We start from the raw sequence: 22,456 nt of genomic DNA on the forward strand, positions 1-22,456 counted from the left end.
ATTCTTCATCCGATACGTGCCAATTTTTTATTTTATCAGTCATCGTTGGACTGCATAGTGTTAAGTCAAGTACTTCTTGCCTTATTGCGTTTACAAAAGTTGGCTCTTCCCCTTTATTGCATATATCTATATCATTTGATGATATATAGTCTAAAAGAAGTTCACCTCTGTTATTGGTATCTGTGCTGGCCCAAACAGTGTGATGGGCGTTTGCATCACATCCAATTACAAGTGCTTTGTTTTGTTTCTTGCAGTAAGAAACCAAATTTACCACTTCTGGTGGAGGTACTTCACCCAAATCTCCTGGAAAATATGCAGATGCTACGCAAATTTCAGTCGTGCCATGGGTCGTTGGAACCTCCATCATTATTGCTGTGAGATCTTTTGTAATCAATTCTGTAATTGGAAAACTTTTTATGCTTTCACTTACTAAAATGGCAGCTCTTGGCGTGAGCTCACCTTCGGCGTAAATCAATTTACACGACTTTGTAGGAATTCCTTGTATCCTACCTTTATAGGTCCAGGGCTCCTGGATCAGTGCTACATCCAGGTTGCTTTCTGTGAATCTTCTACAAAGTACAGCAGTTGCTCCCTTTGCATGGTGAAGATTCACCTGGACAAATTTAACATTTTTTCTTTGTAATTTTATATGTTTTGTGGTACGACCGGGCTGTTTTGGGTTTAGTCCTGCACCGTTGACACAACTGGGTCCTGGGATTTGACTGATTATATCAGCATCGCCAGTTTCCTCTTGGGTCTTATCGATGTCAGGGTCCCTCCTGAGTGCTGATCCCCCACTTGATTTGTTATTTATATTTATATTAAAAGTTTTATTAATTGTTTCCATCTCAATGGTCTTAATTTGCTGGGAGAAAGAATCAGGTGTCCGTTACCAGCTTAGAACAAAGGGAGCAAATTACTGCACGGGGTGCCCTGGTACCATGCAGGCTCCGTTCGACCTTGGGAGACTTAATTAGACCCCCCCAAGCATTCATCCTTAGGCACGGGTCGCGTTACACCGAGGATTGGGGTCCTCCTCCGCAATTTACTCAGAATGCAGCATGCTCCAATGTTGCTTGCTACATTGGGAGCAAACGTTTTTTTACAAGATTTGCCGCGGAAGAGATTCGGTGCAGACCTTTTTGCAAGACGGAGGATCGGAAATCTGGCAAAAATCTGGCACATTGCCAAATATCTGGAAGATTTTGAGCTTTGTCTGTTTGTCTGGCCCGCAATCAAAAATCTGGCAAAATCCAGATTTATCTGGCGTACTGGCAACCGTGGTTACCAGCAGCATACAAACTTTTACAAAAATACCAGAACGAAAATAATTCTGCAACAGATAGCGAAACAGACGTGGACGAGGTCCTGTGAAATTATTATGAACATGTACGAATAATAAAACCATGATAACTTACTAAAACCAGCATATATGTATGTAATTCATAATAGAAATAACCAAGATGCCCGGGCAGACCCGGCCAAAATTTTTTGGCACACTTATACTGCATTCTATGGCGGTTCAAACGATGCTAACTTTAGCTGCCAGTAGGTGCCTATTTACGGAAAAAATTACTTGTAAAAACGGTAAAATTTATGCTTCAAATTCATTTTTAAAGCAAATAAAGCAACATATGATATATACACCTTCTAGAAAGTTACGTATTTTGATAGTATCCAAAAGCTTGTAGAACATGTCGAACCTGTTAGATGAGGTTTTGTGTACAAGAAGTTTAAAAAACAGATTTTAAGGGGGTCACGACAGAAAGTTAATTATATCTCGCAAACCATATGATGCAGATACTTAATATCTTCGGCAAAGTTTAATGAAATTCAAAGTTCTACAACTTTGCCGAACACATGACCATGCTATCTAGTTTCTATAAAAAATTATTTTTTTCAAATTTGTTATCCCTTAATAAATAATTATATGAAAATGTTATTAGATGCAGAATACTTTTTTATGAAACTTCTCCTAAGACACCTAAACTCGAAAACGTCAGGAACAGCGAGAAAAGACTTTTGACCGCGTTTTTCCAGAATGGTCCCACTGTGCAGTGGGCGGCGCTTCCGACGGCGGGTCACCGGCAACACTCGCGACCGGCTCGTCCTGAATGATCTAGTGTTACTATAGATAGTTTTTGTGGTCTTGTTATTGATTAAGGGGGCATAGTACTTTTTACACCATATTTTTTGCCTTATTTCAAATATTTTTTTCTCGATAACGCGAAAAGCGAATCGATTCGGGTTTATTGCTTGCTAAACATTGCACTTTATACTAATATTTGCAGTTTTGTTTGCATATGTGAACCTCTTCCCCTCTCCCCTACGGCTCCTTGAACATGATCATTCGAAAAAAACATGATTTGCGGTACCATGGATTGGCGCTGGGGGGCTTATCCGAATTGAAAAATTCCAAAACGACATGAAAGAATATTAAATTATCTCGTGTTTGACCCATCCTTTTTTTAAAATTCGAACGCATAACAAAATGGCAGACATTCAAACATAAAAGTAAGGTTTTCAGTCGAAAAAATTGACTTTAAACATTTCTAAAAAATACAAAAATTGTAATATCGAAAAAAGGATGGGTCAAACACTAGATAATTTTGTTGGCTTTGAAACAAAAAAAGAATCATGAGAATTGCTTCAGCCGTTCTTGAGATATTTATGGTACCGACTTTCAAAACCTGGTTTCGAGAAAAACGACGTTGAAGTTTTTATTCGCTGTGTAATCGCTCCAGACATGCGCGGTACAAATAGCTGTAACTTTGTCAATTTTTGGAATTCATCGAAATGACTTGAAACACATATGGTCAAAATATTAATCTTTCGAAATAATCAACAAAAAAAATTTCGATTTTTTTAAATTGCAAAAGTACTATGCCCCCTTAATGTTTTATGGAAGAGTCTCGAATTTCTCGAGTTGGATTAGTTTTTGAGTTTCGCAAAAATTTCTGTTTTATTTGTATGAGAGTCCATATCCCCCTACCACAGGGGTGAGAGGTCTCTAACTATCATAAAATAAATTCAAGACTCAAAAATCTCCTACATGCTAAATTTGGTTCCATTTGCTTGATTAGTACTCAAATTATAAGGAAATTTATATTTCATTTGTATGGGAGCCCACCCTCTTAAAAGGGAAAGGGGTCGTAATACACCACAGAAAAAAAATTCTGCCATCTAAAACTCTCACATGCAAAATTTGGTTCCATTTGCTTGATTAGTTCTAAAGTTATGAGCAAATTTGTATTTCGTTTGAATGGGAGCCTCCCCCCTCCTAAAAAGGTAAGAAGTCCTAATTCATAATGGGAAAAATGGTTGCCTCCAAAAACACCCACATGCCAAATATGGTTCCATTTGCTTGATTAGTTCTCGAATTATGAGGAAATTTGTATTTCATTTGTGTAGAAGCCCCCCCTCTTGAAGTGTGGAAGGATCCTAATTCACCGTAGAAAATATTTTTGCCCCCAAAAACCTCCACATGCCGAATTTGGTTCTATTTGCTTGATTAGTTCTCGAGTTATGGGGAAATTTGTATTTCATTTGTATTGGAGCCCCCCCTCCTAATGTGGGAAGAGGTCCTAATTCATCACAGAAAAAATTCTTGCCTCCAAAAACACCTACACGCCAAATCTGGTTCCATTTGCTGGATTAGTTCTCGAGTTATGAGGAAATTTGTATTTCGTTTGTATAGGACCCCCCCTCTTAAAGTGAGGAGGGGTCCTAATTCAACATAGAAAATTTTCTTGCCCTCGAAAACTTTCACATGCCAAATTTGGTTCCATTTGCTTGATTAGTTCTCGAGTTATGAGGAAATTTGTATGGAAACCCCCCCTCTTAAAGAGGAGAGGAGTTATAATTCCCCTTATAAAGAGGGGAGGTGTCTCAAATTACCCTAGAATAAATTCTTGTCACCGAAAACACCCACATGCCAAATTTGGTTCTATTTGCTTGATTAGTTCTCGAGTTATGCAGAAATTTGTGTTTCATTTGTATGGGAGCCCCCCCTCTTAGTGGGGGGAGGGGTCTCTAACCATCACTAAAACCTTTCCTGGCCCCAAAAACCTCTACATGCATATTTTCACGCCGATTGGTTCAGTAGTTTTTGATTCTATAAGGAACACAGGACAGACAGACAGACAGACAGAAATCCTTCTTTATAGGTATAGATTTCCATATTTTCCAGGGAAAAGCCTGTTGAAGTGTTGTACCTTTCGAGCAACTTCTTCAATAGGGATAAAAACCCTTTTCATTTTATAAACATTATTACAATAACTGAGGCACCTTCCAGTGAGCGAAGCTCTTTTAAGGAAGTGTGCTGAGATAATAACATTTCTAAGTATCACACTGGATTTTTATACATGATTACGGTATGACGGTGTTGGGCTGCGATGATCTATGGGTGGCGTTTGTTGGTGGTGAGTGGCGATGTGTGGTGGGTGTTGGGCGGTAGGCGGTGGGCGGTGGTGGTCCTAGGCGGAGTCGGTGGAAAGAGCAGAAGAAATAACGCGCATCAGCGTAATTAGGTGAGGAATCGACGGATTTGTTGTTTGAAGGCTTGTTTCATCAAAAGTTTGAAGTTTTTTAAACTTCTGGTGGTTTTGTATTTGCCAGAGCATTGTAGTGTTTACTGGCGGCATACGTAAACCTTTTTTCCAACTTGGGTTCTACATCTGGTGAGGGCAAGGTTTCCAACTTGTCTTGAGGCACGTTCACTGTGGATTCTGCTGATTATCATGTTGTGATGGGTTGTTGTCGTTGATAGTAGTTGGTGCGTGAAAACTGCATTTTGAAAACTACTTTGAGGCAGCGATTTTGTATGACTTGTAGTTCCTTCAGCCTGGTTTTGTTTGCTTGGCCCCAAATTGCTATAGGTACTGAAGTCTTGAATGGATCAGTGCGATGTACAATTTGGTTAACCAGTTACTTAGAATGAACGTAGAAATTTTTCTCAGCAGCCCTCAGCAGCCCATAATTTACTTTTGAGTTGAGGAAGAGCGTTCTGGAACTGTTTCCATCTTAACTGGTGCTCTATGTCGACTGGTTCGTCCCAACCGACCTTGCTGCGCCATAAATCTTGCATCAGTATCTTAGCCAATACAATCACGGGAGAAAAGAGTCCTAACGGATCAAATAGTCTCGCGATTCCCGAAAATTTTATCCGTTTGGTCGGTACATCAAAGAATTGATTCGCTTCAGAAGGCTTCGATAAAAACATGAACGGATCAAACTACGGATCCCACATTATTCCTAAAACCTTAATAACTGTGTTCGCGTTGGTGTCGCGTTGCTAAAACGTTATTTTGTTCCCATTCGTCAGCAGGAATATATGCCAGTAGCTCGTCTGAATTCGGGCACCTTTCCTGGATTGGAAAACCATTACTTGCTAATAGTTGCTTGACCTGCCTTTGTCGCTCTAATGCCAATTCTAATGTATCATCGCCTGAAAGGACATCATCAACGTAGAAATCGTTCATTGCAGTAGAAGCTCCCATCGAATAATGGGAATCTCGCCAGAAGATTCTTTGCAAACTGGTTTGGCTAGAATCTACAAAAATTTGGCGATTCATTTTGCTAATGTCTGCGGTGAATGCATATTTATGTTTACGGAACCGTAATACTATGGAGAACAAATCAGATTGAACAGTACCACCTACCATTTGGACATCATTTAAAGACAAACTGGAACTTGAAGGCTTAGCAGATGCGTCGAAAACAACCCTGCATTTTGTCGTAGTACTGTCTGGATGAATTACGGCATGGTGAGGCAAATAACAATTTCGCTGAGCTGGAAGATCCATCCGCTCGTCAACTTGCTTGCAGTGGCCAAGACTTTCGTATTCTTGTATGAATTTTACATATTGCTCCCGAAGCGCTGAGTTACGAGAGAGACGATGTTCTAGCATAAAATCGCTTTAATGCAAGATCTCGGCAGTTAGACAGATGAACAACATTCTCCTTCAACGGTAGCTGAACGATAAGCCGTCCTGAAGAATCTCGCTTATACGTGGCACGAAAATGCTCCTCACATTCCTGCTCCTCTGAAGACAAAACTGCTTCGGCGACATCTTCAATTTCCCAGAAACGTTGCATAGCTTTATGAACGTCTTCAACGGTTATCTTATGAGAATACACGGAGTCAGCTTCGACTAATGGCTCATATACTTCTCCAGTTATAACCCAACCAAGTCGAGTATCGCGGAGTACTGGATAATTCGCTCCAAGCTTATGCTGACCTGGTTTCAGCAACGCAAAGAAATGACTGTTACCTATAAGCAAATCGACCGCTTGCGGAGCGTTGAAATAAGGATCGGCTAACTGGAATTCTGGAGGTATACACTATACACCAGTTGCGAGTATCAATAAACGAGCTTGGTATTAAACCGGTTACTGACGGTGTTACGATACATTCTAGGACTGTTCGAAAATCGTTGTTGGTTAGCAAAATCTCCACATTGGCCTTTTTGTCGCTTTTACTTGCCTTGTTATTAACACCAGCAATCAAAACACTGGTGGGAAAAGTTTTCAAACCGATCAAATCAAACATTCGCTTGGAGATAAGGTTGACTTGCGATCTAATAAAGCGCGACAAGAATGAGCCTTGCCTCGACGATCGATGATGTTGACCATTGCCGTTAAAAGCATGACAGTCCGCTTAGCATTGGACTTGGCGATTGAACAAGTTGTTTCTACAGCATCGCTAGTATTAATTTCTGCACTAGATGCTAGTACAGGAGAACGATCAAATTGTGGCTTACCAGTAACTGATGGATTTGAATTCTGATATCTCGATGATCTCGACACGCTATCATCATGCAGTTGCGTGTGATGACGCTGTCGACATTGTTGGCACTTACGATCGGAAGGACAATCTTTTATACGATGCCCTTTCCGGAGGCAGTTGAAGCACAAGCCTAATTCACGCACCTTCTCAACACGTTGCGATAAATTCATGCCTCTGAAGATGTCACACTGAAAGTTTTTATGAACACCTTTACAAAAATCACACAACTCGCTAACACTGTCTGTTGCTGCGAACGCTTTCGTGGTTACTCTCGGGGAAAATGCTAATTTCTGTGCTGACTTGGAACTACTTGGCAACTTAACTACCTCTTCTCAATTTTCTAGTACGTTGCACTGTTTTTTCAGGAATGTGATTGTGCCATCGTAGCTTGGCAGCTCACCCTTCGCAATTGTTCCTTCCCATTGCTTTCGCGTGTTTCGATCCATGCTCAGGGTGTCGATTACCTGGAAAATCAGGGAAAACCTGGAAAAGTCAGGGAATTTCATTTGAAGTCAGGGATTTTTGACATGTGAAGAAAATATACCGGAAAAGTTAAGACTTCGCAAGAATAACATTTACTTCAAATATCTGGCACCTTTTCATTCAAGGCTTTCGCGTATGCCTTAATCAATTAGAATACGACACGTTATTTTTACTCACGTGCAACCATCTCCTGTGTATGAATTCCCGAGTTTCGAAATGCATGAATGTGCGACTGACCTGCTTTAAGGGGGCATAGTACTTTTTACACCATATTTTTTGCCTTATTTCAAATATTTTTTTCTCGATAACGCGAAAAGCGAATCGATTCGGGTTTATTGCTTGCTAGACATTGCACTTTATACTAATATTTACAGTTTTTTTTGCGTATGTGAACCTCTTCCCCTCTCCCCTACGGCTCCTTGAACATGATCATTCGAAAAAAACATGATTTGCGGTACCATGGATTGGCGCTGGGGGGCTTATCCGAATTGAAAAATTCCAAAACGACATGAAAGAATATTAAATTATCTCGTGTTTGACCCATCCTTTTTTTAAAATTCGAGCGCATAACAAAATGGCGGACATTCAAACATAAAAGTAAGGTTTTTAGCCGAAAAAATTGACTTTAAACATCTCTTAAAAATACAAAAATTGTAATATCAAAAAAAGGATGGGTCAAACACTAGATAATTTTGTTGGCTTTGAAACAAAAAAAGAATCATGAGAATTGCTTCAGCCGTTCTTGAGATATTTATGGTACCGACTTTCAAAACCTGGTTTCGATAAAAACGACGTTGAAGTTTTTATTCGCTGTGTAATCGCTCCAGACATGTGCGGTACAAATAGCTGTAACTTTGTCAATTTTTGGAATTCATCGAAATGACTTGAAACACATATGGTCAAAATTTTAATCTTTCGAAATAATCAATAAAAAAAATTTCGATTTTTTTTAATTGAAAAAGTACTATGCCCCCTTAAGGTGAAATTAGTGATCATTAAGATATCATCATTTTATATTTGTATTGTTTTGCGAATAGAATAGAAACTGTAAGCGACAAATAACCAAACGCATTGTGTGTGTACATGCAGTTTGACGAGAAATGTTATTAAAAAACGGGAGTATTGTATAACATATGATGAACATTTCAGCTAAAGTCACGCGAGAGCTTAACACAAAATTCGCCTGTATTCTTTACCCAACGTAATGTTGCCATATCTTCCGTTAGATTTCTTTACTACATGTCGAAAAAGCCACAATCTTAGCATTTTGTATGGCACCACTGTGTTACTACGAGCAAGAGACAAAAGAAAGAATACAAGAATCCCCCTGCCGCATGAAATAGATGCACGCTGAAAAATCGATACGCTCATTTACCGGAATGATTTTGGAATCATCTGGTTTGCAGTCGGCATGCATTTCGTCTTATGTTTAAGAATAAAGTAAATAAAACCTGCCAGATTTTTATATGGAATGGCTTATATGAGTAAAAGTCGTTAAAATGCAAATTTTTGGTGAAAAGTTCGGTGGATGAAAACTGCGCAAGTTTTTACGCCAGTTGTACATACATATTTTTCATAGTGCATGCAGAGTGTCTTTTGCATGCGCAAATGTAGATTAGCTGCTCGTGTGCTTTTATATTTTGTAAATTTTTGCCAGCTGCGGAGATATATTGACAGAAAGTGAGCCAGATATGGATGTGCTACAATTAAATGTTTCCAACTACTGCTTTTCAAGTGAAGTGAAGGGCCGGTTTTGTTTAAAATATGCAAGGAAAATGCGATACGCGATGAGGCTAGTGTTGTGTGTGTGTTTTATGCTTTATGTTTTATGCTGAGATGATGTTGAAGGGCATGTGCTCATAAGCAGTTTTTTGATCAGAAAAGCATTTTTGTCGATGGAACTGAGTTGCATATTAAAGATTATCGATAATGTGAGACAAATAAACATTTATCCTAGCGAATCTACTGTACTACATTTAAAAAATTGCAACTAAAGAGCCATTAAGACCTATTTACCAACACACTCAAAGCAATCAGGGTAGTCATGAATACATGATGAGGGCTAATTTCTCGTTAAACCTCAACAACGGTTAAACCGATTTGATCGATTCAGGTTTCAAAGGAAAGTGCTCACAACCTAATCGATCATTACCAATATCTTTTGGATTCTTTGTTATTAATTGGATATTTAGATAAAAAATTGTGGATACAAAATTTGCTTATTTTATACGGAAAGTGGCATAAAAAGGCCATACCAGCAAATTTTGCCTCTAGATAATTCCAGACTTCCGGACCAAGATCGGACTGTAACTGGAACGAGAACTAATCAAACTGAACCTAGCGTTTGAAAATTTACTACGATGTTCAACCTGAACGGGCCGGAACCCGGACTTTCATTTTTATTCTCATGTCGATCACTAGTGAAACCCTACGTATGCGTATTCAAATGAAAGACCCTCAGCTTCAAAATTCTGATTTAGTCTAACAATTTAGTAATATTTTCGAAATTCGACTTCGAGCAAAGGGTCGATAGCGTCGCAAACCCGCAGTTTTCCTGAATATCAAAAGCTGGCTACAAGTAGGTCGAATAAAAACAAGGTCAGGTTCTAAATAATATAACGATGCTGCAATGCTCGTTGAGACATTTGGGCTTTTAAATTTTTATATTCCTGAGGAACAACTATTTCCTCAAATTTTGATAACAAAACGAAATAGCTGCTCAGACAAATCGAACTTTGTGTTCGAAAATATCTTCAGATTATGTTCTAAACTAAAGACCAACTTTTATGTTTATTGTTTTGCATAGTTAAATCACAGACAAACAGACGGGACACTCGCGTTAATTCCATCGTCCAATCAAAAACTACTCATTTTTTAAAAAAGCATGTTTCGCAACATGGCCACACCGCGGCGCGCGAGTGTTGCATCGAGTTTTCATTATAAAACCATACAAACGTAAAAACCCTACAGCATGAAGCCCTACAAATGTAAGCTACTCCGCAACATGCATAACAGAGGGTTCTAGTGTGCAGGCCAAATGTGTAGGACGATGGTTTTTAAAGGATTTTCTTCTATGTGTCATGTCAGTTCGTCAGTGCTTTTAGCAACCATTTTTTTCAACAGGCATTGTTCCGGCATTTCCGATATCTGTAATCCAGTGCTTACAAGTGCATATAATTTAGGTGCTTTTGCCTTGTCCATGAATTGCACTTTTGTCCCATTTGGTGCTTGACGAGATTTGATCAAAATGTAAAACAAAAATATATTTTTTAAATTTTTTCTTACCGCATTTTCAAAAGAGACGTTTGAGTAATGTGAAATGCTACTTCAACTATGTTTCGCTTGCGCTTGCGTTTGTTTCCCGTATAACGAAATAAAATATCCAAACCGCACAAATTGAATATTTCCATTGAACTCAGCAACTATGATTCGTAAATAGTAAATGTTTACGATGGACTTTAAGGTGAAATTAGTCGTCAACGATGCTACCAATTTTAAAAGCAGTTTTTTTGTTTGAAACAAAAATTCTGTTCATGAAAATATATTCACTGTGTTCATATTGGCAAGAAGAATGCAGTATTTACATTTTTATAAACAGAATCCCGCTTTTGGGCCCAAAAACTGCTTCCGAAATTTGGCTCTACGACGAAAAGTTAATGGCTGCTAATTTCCCGTTAAGCTGTCAAAGTATTTACCAATCCATACCAGTGTTGTCAAATTATGCGGAATTGGCACTCGTAAGTCATTGAATCAGACTTTTGCCCCTCCCTACTCTTTCACAAAAAAAATCTCTCATTAACTTTTGTTGTAGTGCAGAACAACGCGTGCTATGTTCTTTTTATGATAATGACAGCAGTATGATTATTTCAAATCATTGTGCGATAAAATAAGCACAATTGTATATGTATTTTATCTTTTTCTTCGAGATATATGCCGTTTTGACTTTAAATTGCCGTTTCCCCAAAACCGTGCCTACGATTTTTTTTTTAAATTTTGACTGAAGATGGTGGAAAGTAATACAAGGGTATGAAATGAAGTAGGCAAATAAGAAAGTGTCCAACATAGCTTTCGCCAGCCCAAGCTCCTACCTAGCGCCTCCACGCGACCATACCCGGTAATACTCTATTGAGTAGCTAAGCTAGGAGGTGCGAAGCTGCGTGGCTCACGGTTGCCTGATCTCAAAACTGAGATTTTAGGCAGTCGGTTGAGCCGCACGGTCTTGTTATCGGGTAAGCTTAATATGTTATTTTAATTCAATTATTTGTTTCGTTTTAGTTGAACAAGCACCTATACCTATAGCACCTATAAAAGTTTGGCCGTACTAAGTTTAAATAATGCACATGGAAAGAAGGAAAACTTAATTATTTATTGGCTATTAGTTGCACTGATGGAAACTCAAATGACGCGATAAGTAAGAAAATGTTATATTGACTCAATCAGCAATTTGGTAAGATCATTTCAAGTCGAATTTTTTCACATGTTACCATATACGGGTCGACTCTTTTGGTAATAACATACCAAGCGAGTGGAAAGTCCAAATGTAATAGTAAAATCCAAATGATTCTAGTATTATCTTCTGGCGGGGCTTACTGACTAGAAAATGATTCCGGAATGCGCTGCAAGTACTCAGTCATTCTTCATGGGTCTTTGGATAGTCAGTAGAGCTAACACCATCTATAACCCGAAACTAAGATAATTGCATGGACTAACCATCACTGCAGTTACCTTTTATATACACACATACATACACACAAGATGGTGGAAAGGGGCCATTCAGATACCACGTGGACACAAAAATGCCAATTTTCAACACCCCCCTCCCCCTCCGTGGACAAGCGTGGACATCGACTCAACCCCCACCCCCCTCCATGGTTTGTCCACGTGGACATTTTTTTTCTTATGTGAAATTCTGTGCTCAATTCTGTTTTCATTTGCGTTATTCTGTAATATAAAAAATTAAGAAAAACGCTTACGTAAAAGCAAACTAAACTAGGTATGTTATCTAGATCTAGTTCTTCTATCCATGCTGATCTTGTCCACTGCAAATAAATGATGGACTACAGGAAAGCCTGTTCCAGCTTGATCTTTACTTGAAGATTCATCTGCTTCAACCCCTGTTCAACCTGAGTTCCTTAGCTTGGTCGCTGACTTTAACACATCATGAGACCTCTCCGTTGTGGTTCGTGAAATTTTAGGAAGACGAGTTATTTTTCAAATACGTTATCAATGGATTTTCTTTTTCATGGCGAGCTGCATTTGATTGTAAGGCAAAATACAATACACGTCGTGACCTAATTTTAATTAATTCAAAAGGCACAAATGAAAGTTCTATTTATTGCAAAAAATGTTGCTTGTCCACGTGGACATTTTCTATACCCCCTCCCCCCCTTCCGTGGACAAGCGTGGACATTCACGTACCCCCACCCCCCTCTAAGCTGTCCACGTGGTATTTGGATGGCCCCAAAGTAATACAAATTGACTGGTATACTCGCTCTTTAAAGCACCGTGTGGTATTTAACCCCTTTATATGTATTAAACATGATATTGGATATCTATATAACACCCATTTTATATATATATATATATATATATATATATATGTATTTGTTATTTTTCAGGATTTCAAAACCGTTTCTCTCCAGAACAATTAGGAATTCAAGCATCCAGTGCATTAGCATACAGTATTTTTGAGTTAGTAATATATATGCTGACACTTTATATTGCTAATATATCAACGACGTTGAAGACTCTGGATTTGTTGGCTCTCAGCGGTTATAAATATGCATCAATTGTTCTAATTCTATTGTGCAGTATATTTCTTAAAAAAATCGGCTATTATCTTTCGTGGTTGTATACCAGTGCTAGCCTTGCCTTCTTTTTGGTAATATAAGCAGTGTTATAGCGAATTTATAAATTAACCTGGGTTCGTGCTAGCTCGAACCCGAAATTTATGAACGGTACGGGCAGTTTGACAGATCGAACCGTAAACCGTAATGCTAGACGGTTTTAACCTGCGCTTCAAACTGAATGCTGTCAGTTTACCCGAAATGCGATCTCGGTTAATTTATGAACGCTTTGACAGCACTTCGATTAAAACTGAGTGCTAATCGACCTGAGCCAGGTTAATTTATGAATTCGTTATTAGATGTATTCAAGCAATAATTTATGTAAATGTATGTATTTCTAGCTACGTACACTGAAGGCTAAAGTACTGTCGGAACCAGCACAAACCCATGAGCCACCATCTTATGATCCATACCGTCAGCAACAGCAGCAATTTGAACACAATATTGGTCGCAAGAGAAAACTCTATTTCTTGTTTCTGGTTACCGGGTTGCAGCCACTGTTGGCATTTTGGTTGTCCATGCATTTAATTCCTAATGATGTTGCTCCATCAATAGTTAACTGAATTCCAGTGGTATGTTGTTGAATTGTGTTTACAAAATATGATCCAGAAGTTTGGTTCACATTTTTATTAATCACTATATAAAAATAAATAAAATAATCGATGGACGTGTTGTATTTTGTGCGTATCGACATTTTATTATCCTATGTTTATCCTATGTATATGTTTCTAATTTTTTTTATTGGGGTAAATATTCGACTACATTTAACTACTTAGGAGTAACTATCCTATATCATATTGTATGTTCAATCACAAGTGGTGAGATTTGAACATTATTATAATTGCATGACTTACTATTATTACGATTAATTACGATTTGTTACAATTAAAACTATTTACTAGTAGGGAGGTTAAAACCTACGTGCCATGTAAAAAAGAAAAACAGAAAATCTTAACCTATTTTTATCTAACTTATGAACTATAAAGTGACCTTAGCATCGCAAGAGAGGATTGCAATGACATATAGCTTGTAATGTAATTGGAAAATTAAAATTGAGCAATTTCGTGATTAACCCTCTAACGAGCAACATCGTAAAAACGATGCGATCGAACAAATGATTACTTTATTATGAAAGTACACTTAAAAGAAGCTCGAGTGTTGATTTTCATTGGAAAATATTTATCTGGAGGATCGCTAGGTATGAAATAGTCCAATTTCTCTTTTTAGTTTTTCATGCCTAACGCTCTACCCAAATATTTTTTCGGTTCAAATATACCACAAAATTGAAGAAAAAGCATGTAGATTATTCGTAGGAAAAATTTGAGATCGAACATTTTGTTCTAGATGTCCTTTTTCTTCAAACGTAAAAAAGGGAATATTCACATCATAGTTTTTTTTCGGAATTCTTCGGAATTCTTGTTTTTGAAAGATGATAACTTTTGAACACATGGTCAGAATGTTGTGATATTTGCATCAACATGTCAGGAAATCTGTTCTGAGCATATTTCTCATATTGTCAATTCAAGACAAATTTCGTATGTGGCTCTGGAGATCCAAAAGCGAAGGTCGTCTACAGACGGTCTTACCCGTTAGAGGGTTAAATGCCAAACACTACCGAATGCTTTTTCTATGTCTAGAAGAGCAACTCCAGTAAAAGCCGTCGGCTTTATTAGCTCGTATCATATTAGTAACTCTGAGCAATTGATGACTGGTGGAATGCCCATGATTGGTTTTCGACATTCAACATTGTTCATCTAAAACAATTGAATTTTCATTAATGTGTGACATCATTATGTTAAGAATTATTCTCTCAAATAATTTACTTATGGAAGGAAGTAAACTTATTGACCTATAGCTTGAAGCCTCCGTTGGGTTCTTATCTGGCTTTAAAATATGTGTAATCTTAGCAGTCTTCTATAAATTAGAAAAATATGCTAATGTAAAACAGTTATTAAATATTTTCACCAAACATTAACAAGTGATTTCCGGGAGTTTTTTTAATTAAAACTATAAAATATCCCATCATCACTAGGTGCTTTCATATTCTTGATTTTTTTGATAATTGAACGAACTTTATCCAAACCGTCGCTTTCAAATACTTCATTAGTTTAGACGTTATGAGCAAAAATATGATCATATTTTTGGGAGACATCGTTTTCAACTGAGCTCACCACATTCAATTATGAACATTTTCAAACTGCTGAGCAAGTCTTTAAGTCTTTTCTTCATTTGTTAAAAGAATATGATCGCCATCTTTTCTTGCTGGAATAGACTTTGTAGGTTTTTTCAGAATTGTTGACAAATTTCAGAAGGGTTTTTAATAAGGTTTCAACTGCTCAAGTGCACTTATTCGCAAACTTTTCATCCCTCAAAGCAGTAAATTTCTGATTTATCTATTTTGCAAATCTTAATAAATAATTTTGGGGGGAATGCTCATCAACTCTTCCGGTCCACCTCTAGCTTGGGGTGCCAGGTGAAAACGCACTGATTACCTGTCGCTCTACCTATCTAAGGAAGTCGTCTGCACTGAATTATCTCAGTTTGAAATATTCCGCCCACTATTATCACAGTAGCAATAGTGATAGTAGCTGAGCAGAATGGAGATAAGGACGGCAATGGGTACAGCACCAAGTCCCCCCCGGCTGGCGCTAAAAGATGAGCACGCGAATGCTAGGCCGCTGCAGCAACATCAACAACAACAAGGAATCCCCACGAGACATGGAAAGACCACAGCATACAGCAAAGGGAACGAAATCAGAGATCTCCACTTCCGGTGGTCGCCAGGACAGGTCTTCGTCAACAGTCCGGAGGTCGTTGACTAAGCTACGTCGCAAGCAGCCTCTGACGCACCAAGTTTCCAGGCGTGCAGCAGTACAGATTTAACGTTTGAGTTAAAAATTCGGATTTAGGTATGTAGAGTGATCTGGCTTACGCGTCAAATGTTTAGCAGACATGCAAAGGCACCGCTGGCCACCGCTCGGGCATGCACATGGTATGTCAATCACATAAGACAAGTTCTTCTTCGATTTGAAGAAACAAATACATTGAGTATACAATTGTAAGTAAGATTGCATATTCCATATTCAATTAATTATTTTATCTCGCTACAGCAAACCAAAAACTCTACTCTATTATTTCACTTTCTATCTCTATACTCTATCTCTATTTCACTTTCTATCTATACGGTCTAGTGCATATCCAAGTAACAAAGCTTGGTAGATCACGAGAGAACTATCCCTTATGGCTTATATAAAACTAGCTGACCCGACAAACTTCGTATTGCCACAAATTAAACTATGTTGTACATAAATCGTGAATCTCGGATGACCTTTGTCAAAATCTCGAGTTTTGCAAGTTTCTGAGGAGTTCATGGGTGTTTTAATATACAAATTTTCCTCACAGTAAAGTAGAAAACAACTCCCCCCATCGCTCAGCCTGATAAAATAAAGCGGATAGCATTTAAATATTCGCCATCATTACGAACCATTTCGCCGAATACCATTTTGCGGAACGCCAATTCTCGGTTGACCATAACGCGAATATAGAGTTTCGCAGAATACCATTTCGCGAAAAACCTTACGCGGGATGTACCATTTCAAGGAAAATCTTTTCGTAGAAACTACCATTTCGCAGGGGTGACTCAAGTGAAGGAAAGTAATAGAGGTCAGTAGATCTAGGAAAATAAATAAACCTAGATAGAGGTGATCTCTATGGGGGGCTGCCCCCCGCAGTGGCCGGCGCTTCCGACGGCAGGTCGCCGGCAACCCTCGCGGCCTATGGCCGACTCGCGCTGAATTATCTTACTTTTACTTACTTAGGTGGCTTGCCGTCCTAAGACAAAGCCTGTTGAACAAAATTTCTCCATGTAACTCGGTTGAGGGCTACCGCTCTCCAATTCCTCGGACACCGAGTACTCTCCGCCAGATCTCGCTCCACCTGGTCTAACCATCTTGCTCGCTGCACTCCTGGTCGTCTTGTTCCTACCGGATTTGAGGCGAACACCATCTCTGCATGGTAGTTGTCCGGCATTCTTGCAACATGGCCTGCCCATCGTATCAGTCCAGCTTTAGCTACCTTCTGGATACTTGGTTCGCCATAGAGCTGTGCGAGTTCATGGTTCATCCTCCGCCTCCATACTCCGTTCTCCTGTACGCCGCCGAATATCGTTCTTAGCATTCGTCGTTCGAAGACTCCGAGCACTCGCAAATCCTCCTCGAGCATTGTCCATGTTTCATGCTCGTAGAGAACAACCGGTCTAATAAGCGTCTTGTACAGGGTGCATTTTGTACGGGGACTTAGTTTGCTCGACCGCAATTGCTTGTGGAGCCCATAGTAAGCATGACTTCCGCTGATAATACGCCTCCGAATCTCACAGCTGGTATCATTGTCTGCCGTTACCAGTGAGCCAAGCTAGACAAATTCATCGACTACCTCAAACTCATCGCCGTCGATCAATATACTACTGCCCAAGCGTTGTCGTTCGGCCTCGGTTCCGCTGGCCAGCATGTATTTTGTTTTAGACGTATTTACCTTTAACCCAATCTTTTCTGCTTCGCGCTTTAGTCTGGTGTACTGTTCAGCCACCGCCACAGATGTTCTGCCGATAATATCCATGTCATCGGCAAAGCAGATGAATTGACTAGATTTGTTGAATATCGTGCCCCGCGTGTTGATATCCGCTCGGTTCATAACACCTTGTAGCGCTATGTTGAACAGCAGGCATGAAAGACCATCACCTTGACGAAGCCCTCTGTGTGATTCGAATGAACTTGACAATCCACCCGAAATCCGAACACAGCACTGTGTACCATCCATCGTAGATTTAATCAGTTTGATGAGCTTCCTGGGGAAGCTGTTCTCGTCCATGATTTTCCATAGCTCTTTCCGGTCGATGGTATCATATGCGGCTTTGAAGTCAACGAATAAATGATGCGTGGGAACTCTTTATTCACGGCCCTTTTGGAGGATTTGCCGCAGTGTAAATATTTGATGCGTAGTAGACCGACCTTCGACGAAGCCGGCTTGATAAGTTCCCACAAATCTATTTGCAATTGGTGATAGACGGCGGAAAATGATTTGGGACAGCACTTTATAAGCGGCATTGAGAACGGTGATCGCTCGATAGTTCTCACAGTCCAACTTGTCGCCCTTTTTGTAGATCGGGCAGATAACCCCATCTTTCCACTCCTCCGGTAGCTGTTCCGTATCCCAAATTCTAACAGTCGGTGCAGACAAACGGCCAGCTTTTCTGGTCCCATTTTAATAAGCTCCGGTCCGATGCCATCTTTTCCAGCTGACTTGTTGTTCTTTAACTTCGCCTATCGTTGGGGCTGGCACCTCTTCCCCGTTTGCTGCACCGTCGAAATCGCTTTCCCCGCCGCCATGGTTGTCCGCCTGGGCGCCATTTAGGTGTTCATCGAAGTGCTGCTTCCACCTATCCGTCACTTCACGATCGTCCGTCAGAATACTGCCAGTCTTATCCCGACACATTTCGGCCCGCGGCACAAAGCCTTTGCGGGATCCGTTCAGTTCAGTGGTAGAACTTCCGCGTTTCCTGAGAACGATGCAGCCGCTCCAACTCTGCGTATTCCTGCTCTTCCAGGTAGCGCTTTTTCTCCCGAAAGATTTGGTTTCGCTGCATCTTCTGTTTGTGTCTTTCCACGTTCTGTCGTGTGGCACTGCGCATCTTGGCCGCCCGCGCAGCGTTCTCCTCATCCATCACCCTCCTACATTCATCGTCAAACCAATCGTTCCGCTGATTCCGGGCCACATACCCGAAGGAGCTCTCCGCTACACTGCTGATGGCTGTTTTGATAGTGTTCCAACAGTCCTCGAGAGGGGCTTCGTCCTCTTCCGGCAGTGCAGCTTCGAGTGAATGCGCGTAGTTTTTGGCGACGTTTGGCTGCTTCAGCCGCGCGAGATCTAACCGAGGCTGGCGTCGCTACCGAATGTTGTTCACAACGGAGCGTCTTGGGCGCATCTTAACCATCACTAGGTAGTGGTCCGAGTCAACGTTAGCGCTTCGATAGGATCTGACGTCGATAATGTCTGAGAAGTGCCGACTGTCGATCAAAACGTGGTCGATCTGTGATTCTGTCTGATTTGGTGACCTCCAGGTGTACTTATGGTGGATTATGTGCTGGAAAAAGGTACTACGTACGGCCATATTCTTGGAGGCGGCAAAGTCGATAAGTCTTAGGCCCATTTCATTGGTTCGCTGGTGTGCACTGAACCTTCCAATCACCGGTTTGTATTCCTCCTCCTGGCCGACCTGAGCATTGAAATCCCCGATGACGATCTTGATATCATGTTTTGGGCAGCGGTCGTATTCACTCTCCAACTGCGCGTAGAATTCATCCTTGTCGTCATCGGTACTTCTGAGGTGAGGGCTGTGTACGTTGATGATGCTTATGTTGAAGAATCGGACCTTGATTCTCAACCTGCACATTCGAGGATTGATTGGCCACCACCCAATTACCCGTTTCCGCATCTCGCCCATCACTATGAAAGCTGTACCCAGCTCATGTGTGTTGCCGCAGCTCTGGTAGCTGGTATGTTCATCTCTGAACGTACGTACCGTTGAGCTCTTCCAGCACACCTCCTGCAGCGCTACGACGTCCAACTTGCGGCTCTTCAATACGTCGGAGAGCACTCGAGTGCTCCCTTGGAAGTTGAGAGATCGGCAGTTCCACGTCCCGAGTTTCCAATCCATAGTCCTTTTTCGTCGCGTGGGTCTATTCCGATTGTTCCAGTAAGAATATATTTGTTCTTCGTTCCGTGCTTTAGCATTTTTCGTGGTGACGGCTTGCAAAGCCTGCTACACCAACCCCCTGTTTCGCCGGAGGGCCAACGAAGCTCGAAAGAACCCTCCTTTCCTGTCAGCATACGACCTTGGCTTCCACCGGGGTTGGTTACCCGATCTCCACCACAGTTGATCGTATCCGGCTGGTACCACGAGGAGTTAGGAATAGGAGTTGCTGAATAAGAGGCTATGAACCACTGTAGGGTCTATTTTATGCCTACACGTGCACAAGGCACCGACGGTACGCATTATTCAGCCGTTTACCAGCCGCTGAATTATCTAATGTTACTATTGATAGTTTTGGTGGTCTTGTTTTTGATTAATGTTTTATGAGTCTAAAATTTCTCGAGATTGATTAGTTTTTGAGTTACGCAAAAATTTCTGTTTTATTTGTATGAGAGTCCTTATCCCCCTACCACAGGGGTGAGGGGTCTCAAGCCATCATTAAAAAAATTCCTGCCTACAAAATCCCCCACGCGCCAAATTTGGTTCCATTTGCTTGATTAGTTCTCGAGTTATGAGGAAATTTGTATTTCATTTGTATGGGAGCCCCCCCTCCTAAAAGTGTAAGGGGTCCTAATTCATCATAGAAAAAATTCATGCCTCCAAAAACAATCACATGTCAAATATGGTTCCATTTGATTAATAAGTTCTCGTGTTATAAGGAAATTTGTATTTCATTTGTATGGGAGCCCCCCCTCCTAAAAATGTAAGGGGTCCTAATTCATCATAGAAAAAATTCATGCCTCCAAAAACAACCACGTGCCAAATATGGTTCCATTTGATTAATTAGTTCTCGAGTTATGAGGAAATTTGTATTTCATTTGTATAGGAGCCCCCCCTCCTAAAGTGGAGAGAGGAGTCATTCCCCTCCTATAGACGGGAGGGATCTCAATTCACCATAAAAAACAACTTGCCTACAGAAACACCCACATGCTAAAAGTGGGTCCATTCCCTTGATTAGTTCTGGAGTTATGAGGAAATTTATTTTGCTTTTGTATGGGAGCCCCCAGTATAATCAATATATATAGAATGCCAGTGTCGCTGCAGTGCGTGTGGTAAACATCACACATGTTTAGATAATGTATTTACGTTATATATGCATATGTGTGTGTGCCTGAGATTCATCAAAAGAGGAATCTCATTGTCAAACTTTGACAACCAGTTTAAAATTTCAAATATGGCTGCCAAGTAATATGATTGAAAACTTCGCTTGCTTCAAATTTTTGAAAAAAATCGGTGCAAAAGGACGCAGTTGTAGGATTCAATTCAAGAAAAAGAACGTTTGAAAACATTTCACTGGCATGAAAACACAGCGATGAGCGCACTGATGACAGCACCAACCAGCGCACAGATAAAGAACAGATAAATAACAATGAGCAACTTTGACAATGAAGTTCCCGATTCACAGACTTGATACAGATTGTTAGCATCATGTTTACCACAATGAGGCCTGTAGAAAAACAGCGACACTGGCATTCTATATATTGATTCTACTGAGCCCCCCCTCCTAAAAAGGTAAGGGGTCCTAATTCATCATAGAAAAAATTCCTGCCTCCTAAAACACCCACATGCCAAATATGGTTCCATTTGATTAATTTGTTCTCGATTTATGAGGAAATTTGTATTTCATTTGTATAGGAGCCCCCCTCCTAAAGTGGGGGAGATGTTTCAATTCACCATAGAAAAAACTCTTGTCTTTAAAAACACCCACATGTCAAATTTGGTTCTATTTGCTTGATTAGTTCTCGAGTTATGAGGAAATTTATATTTCATTTGTATGGAAGCCCCCCCTCTTAAAAGGAAGAGAGGTCATTATTCCCCTCCTAAAGAGGGGAGGGGTCTCAATTCACCATAGAAATTGGCTACAAAAACACCCACATGCCAGATTTGGTTCCATTTGCTTGATTAGTTCTGGAGTTATGCGGAAATTTGTGTTTCATTTGTATGGAAGCCCCCCCCCCCTTCTTAGTGGGGGGAGGGGTCTCTAACCATTATAAGAACCTTCCCTGTCCCCAAAAACACCTATATGCAAATTTTCACTCCGATCGGTTCAGTAGTTTTCAATTCTATAAGGAACATACGGACAGACAGACAGACAGACAGAAATCCTTTTTTATAGGTATAGATTAAAATGAGGCGTGATCATACTTGCAGTGTCACTTTGGATAACGGTCAGGCTTGGTAGTTTCTCACCCAACATATGCGTGCATATGTAGATTGGCAGAAAGCGTTCTGCCAGGGTGTGGACTGATAAATTATAATTACAATTACAATTTGCAAATCTTTATAAATAATTTTCAAAGCGGGGTCTCGAGTTCGTTGATATTGTCGCCTACGTACATTTTTCAGTCTAATAAGCAATTGAATATTGTCATCAACAATTGAAGTACCGTCATCCGGGGCGAGATGGGCGGCATTTATCCCAATCAGGTGATGCATTTCGTATGAAATTTATCACCTGATTAGGAGCAGCATTCCAAATATCGCAGGGCTGAGTCAACCCCTTATCAAGATAGCTACGTCGTTTATGATATA

At 40.2% G+C, this 22,456-nt stretch overlaps 1 protein-coding gene across 2 annotated transcripts in view; it reads left to right on the forward strand.

Moving 5' to 3' along the window:
* The window catches only part of LOC128735427 (protein YIF1B), an 83,141-nt gene extending 69,360 nt beyond the window's left edge, over positions 1-13,781 (forward strand). For both annotated transcript variants that reach the window (XM_053829923.1, XM_053829915.1), the window contains exons 4-5: positions 12,889-13,151; positions 13,458-13,781. In XM_053829923.1, coding sequence (XP_053685898.1) covers positions 12,889-13,151; positions 13,458-13,679 — 485 coding nt within the window. In that variant the 3' untranslated portion in view covers positions 13,680-13,781. The remainder of the gene's footprint in view (positions 1-12,888; positions 13,152-13,457) is intronic.
* The last annotated feature ends 8,675 nt before the right edge of the window (positions 13,782-22,456 follow it).

This window comes from Sabethes cyaneus, chromosome 1 (genome assembly GCF_943734655.1).
Source record: "Sabethes cyaneus chromosome 1, idSabCyanKW18_F2, whole genome shotgun sequence".
Taxonomy (NCBI): Eukaryota; Metazoa; Arthropoda; class Insecta; order Diptera; family Culicidae; genus Sabethes; species Sabethes cyaneus.